This window comes from Fulmarus glacialis, unplaced genomic scaffold (genome assembly GCF_000690835.1).
Source record: "Fulmarus glacialis isolate BGI_N327 unplaced genomic scaffold, ASM69083v1 scaffold24177, whole genome shotgun sequence".
NCBI lineage: Eukaryota > Metazoa > Chordata > Aves > Procellariiformes > Procellariidae > Fulmarus > Fulmarus glacialis.
Window position 1 is genome coordinate 39,989 of NW_009224233.1, and position 4,114 is coordinate 44,102.

Consider the following 4,114-nt stretch of genomic DNA (forward strand, 5'->3'; position numbering starts at 1 on the left):
TAGGTCTGTGCCTAATTGAATTTAGTCTCAGTAAGCACTGAGGAGACCTATTTCTTGGTGCTCTTGGACTGCTATAATATGATCTGACCCTGACAAACCATACAGCATTTATGAATATGTTTTATCTTGTTTTCTGGTCTTCCAGTGCGGAATCTGGTCTCTGGAGTGTATTACGTGAGGGCTGGCTTTCAACGCCATGTCTTCCCAGCAGCATCTCTCTGTCAGGCCAGGACAGTTCACACAGGGAAAAGTAAAAAAGTATTTTTACACTTGACAACATGCATCTGTTCTCTTGCTTCAGTGGCCTTTGGGAGCGCATTTGTCATATCCTTCTAGACCTCTTGTCCTTGCTCTAAACCTGAATGGGGCAGGGATAAAACAGCATCCATCAGATAGAGTACCTTGGAGACTACAGGACCAAGAAAGGGGAAAGTACATGAGAGGAGCCAACTGTGGACGCAATAAGAATTAGGAATTTTGTAGGCAGGCCTTGGGACATTTTATGGGGCACATGGCACAGGGCACCTTGGCCACTGACCAATTCACCCCTCGACATATCCGGGGGAAACAAAACAAAGCAAAACAAAACTGCTGCAATGTAAAGATTGGGTAGGCAGGGAAAGTTATACAAGGTCCAGGATTTCATGTGGTCCATGAGAGCTCATGAGGTCCAGGAACTCATATGAGGGAGTCCCGTCCAAGGGACAGGCAAGTGATGCTTGTGCATCTATACATTTTCAGGTGGAGAGACTGAGAGGGAGGGCAGGTAGTCCCTAGGCTGAGATAAGATTTTCTTCCCGATGTAGCCAGATAGTAGCATCCAGGAGAGGAAAAATGTTTTCTCACAAGGCCTTTCAGGTGAGGAGGCAAACAAGCCAAGCTGGCCAGGATGGCTGGGCTGCTGCTTGTTGGTAACAGGAGATACGGGAAAACTATTTTGAGTGGCTAAGGAAGTGCTGTAAGGAAAGAAGAGAGGAGAGTCCAGAGGTATGGGCAGTTGCTGAGGAGGCCCTGTGCACTGTCCTGCCTTGTCAGAAGCACATGTCTGGGATCAGCACTGGGCTGGACAGGAGCCCTCTGAAATGCCTGGTCCTTCCACTGCAGCAGGGAGTTATGCATCATCTGCCAATAATCCCGACAGCTGCTCCACACTGTTGCTGTTGCCCCACAGCGTGGGAGCAACAGACATCCAGCACCCTATGTGTTTTTGGGTGGGAACCAGTGCTGTTGTTCAACTTCATGAGTTTTCTGCTCTGTGGGCACGTCCACCTTGGCAGGACTTGCTGGGTGTCTTTTTTTCCAGCAGAGGCTGGTGCTGCTGGGAGGATGGAGAAGCATGGCCTGGCCCAAAGGGTGCAGGCTGGGGCAGGCATATGGCTGGGGGTGAAAGGAATTGCCCGTAGTAGCCATAAAGCTCTGAAGAAGGAAATCATCTGTCTTTTGAGCAAAACAGTCACAATCCCCCTTCAAGGGGCTGTGGGGCGGGTGGTGGAACACTCTCATTCCACAACCTTGGAGGTACCCCGGCAGAGTGAGGCGGGTGCAAAGGCCCCTGGTTTGGGCTCAGGACTGTCAACATAGGTGATGTGGCTGATGCTGGCTGCATCCTGGCCTTTCTCTGGGCAGCTGAGGCCAAGCAAATGCTCCTGCATAAGGGGAGGTTTCCCTCTGCACCATCACTGCTTGTCCTGGAGGTTGATGGTGCACCATACTGAGACAGCTCTTCTGGTACCAGCGTGCACTGCCAGATTATTTTTCACCCAAAGATATTCTGCAAAGGCCTCCCCTTCTTGACCTTGCAAGGGAAAAAGCAGGGAGAGAGGAGGCAAAGCCAGCACACTCCCTCCCCTATGGCTTTAGGTGCCCTGCTGCTCCTCTGCGCTGGTGATTGCAAAGGAGGGCGACGCTGCCTTCCCCCCCCACCCCGATGAGGGTTTCAGCTTTGCTGCGTGCAGGAAATCCCGCATCCTAACTTCCAAATCAATTCCGAGCCACGGATTTCGGATGCCTCTTTCCTCAGCAGCGGAGCCTGGCCAGCAGGAGTCCCTATTGCATGTCTCAGGGAATCACGCAGGATTTTAAAGGGTTTTGCTAATCTCACGCATCGGACAATTTCTGCTTCCGCGGCTCTCTTTCACACTGTTTCTCCCACCAAAGGTAATTGCACCACTAATACAATAAATCACATCATCATTACACCATCACTGATGCCAAATACAGTTTGCAAATGCTTCTGAGGGCAATCTGTGTAGAAATACTGAAACTGGGAAATAAACTTCCAGTTTTCTGGATGAAATCTCTCTTAAGTCACAGGTTTATGCTTAGATCTTTAGTCCCCAAATAGTGAAGCAGTAGAAATCTTTGCAAACAACCTCACTTTCCTCCTGACATTGCCTGGCTTCTCCTTGAACTGTAGCAATTCAGTTGTGACACTGGAAAACTAATTTCTTTAAGTTTAGGGATTGTAACAGCCTGACAATATTGGTAACGAACACATAGGCTGGTGCTTTTTTCTACATGAGCTGTGCTGGAAGTGTTTTTGGTGAAAATGTGAAGAAAGGTGTGCTATTAATCACTTATAAGGGTATGAACTGTGAGTCATTATTCACTTAATTCTTAAATAACTTATCTTAAGAAATCATAGCTTTGCATTTGTAAATGTTACTAAAAATTAGGCAGAATTAATTCCCATCCATTTTTTTAACTCCCACAATATTTATTCCACCATTTGCTGTTAAGTAGATGTCTAAGCAGGGTATTGGTGCTAAGAGAATTATTTACGTTTGTATTATTTCATTAAAAAGGGTGAAGGGGTTGCTACTTCGGATCTAAAGGTAGTCATTAGTGCTTCTGTGCATATTTGCAGAGCAAAGTAACTGGCAGGACCCTACATTCTCATTAGGAATATTGAAATTTATAAGCCAGGGAAAAAAACCTGAAAGAATAGAGAGAACAAAGCATCTTCATATACACTTTGAGACAATTCCTCCAGCAACTGAGTAATAAACTAATGTTCTGGACTGTATTTAAAATGCCTGTAATTAGAAATATAAGGTAGGAAAAGATTTAAGTACTTCACCTATTCTTACATCCATTAACCAATTACGTATATTTCAATTTGTATGGAGTGATTACAATTTTTTGTGGTAAGAGAATGAAATAATAACAACAACAGCCACAACATGTGCATGCAATGTTTAAAGCTCCTCAATACATGCAGTAGGTTACATAGCTAATACTCACCGTACAGTATGGTTAACATTGACACAGGCATGACAAGGAAACCCAGCAGCATATCAGCTATTGCAAGTGACATTAGAAAATAGTTAGTGGCATTCTGTAGTTTTTTCTCCAGTGATACAGCCATGATGACAAGAATATTTCCAGCAATGGTTAAAACAATCACTATCACTGTCAGCAAAGCTGGCCAGTTCTGTGAAAGCTGAAACAGGGAAGAGTAGCACGGTGGACTCATGTTACTTTCACATGAAAGATTGGTTAGGTTTTCAGAGTCCACAGTCAAGTTAAAGAGATGTGATGTATTAATCTCTCCAGTTCCGTGAACATTTCTGTAGAGTCTTCTCTCATGATTTATTTGTATTAAGGAGTTTGCAGTTGGGTTCACCGAGCTCTCCTCATCACAAAGAATATCCATTGCTAAGTCTGAAACTGGTGAGGTAAATAGTGGAAAAATAGGGAATTATCACCCTTTGTCACCATCAGGCTTTATATTCCTCAGCTGTCCATGCCAAAAGTTGAGGGAGCACAATCTTTTGTCAACTGTATTTTTGCCACTGGCGTGATATAGAAAACCATACCAGAATTACTCCGAATGCTGAAATGGTTTGTTTTCAGTTCCATAGGAAGTCCAGTGTAGGCATACATTGAAAATCCAGCTGAAAAGCAAAACCAAACTGTAGGATAGAGAATGTGGACTTGAGGCTTCAGAGAGAAAAATGTTGGAGAAATAAAAGAGAAAAAACTTTTGCAACCACTAGGACTCCCCTCTGGAGCTACATCTTATTGCTATTGGTAACTGTAATCACACAATTTTGAACACAGCAGTATTAAAATAGCTTGCCATACGAAACAGCAGAGCTCTCACTTCCCTATT

At 44.5% G+C, this 4,114-nt stretch overlaps 1 protein-coding gene across 1 annotated transcript in view; it reads right to left on the minus strand.

Annotated features, from left to right (window-relative positions):
* The window catches only part of HTR2A (5-hydroxytryptamine (serotonin) receptor 2A, G protein-coupled), a 26,688-nt gene extending 22,934 nt beyond the window's left edge, over window positions 1–3,754 (minus strand). Inside the window, exon 1 of the mRNA XM_009582098.1 lies at window positions 3,244–3,754. Within this exon, the coding sequence (XP_009580393.1) occupies window positions 3,244–3,655 (412 nt within the window). The 5' untranslated portion in view covers window positions 3,656–3,754. The remainder of the gene's footprint in view (window positions 1–3,243) is intronic.
* Between the last annotated feature and the right edge of the window lie 360 nt (window positions 3,755–4,114).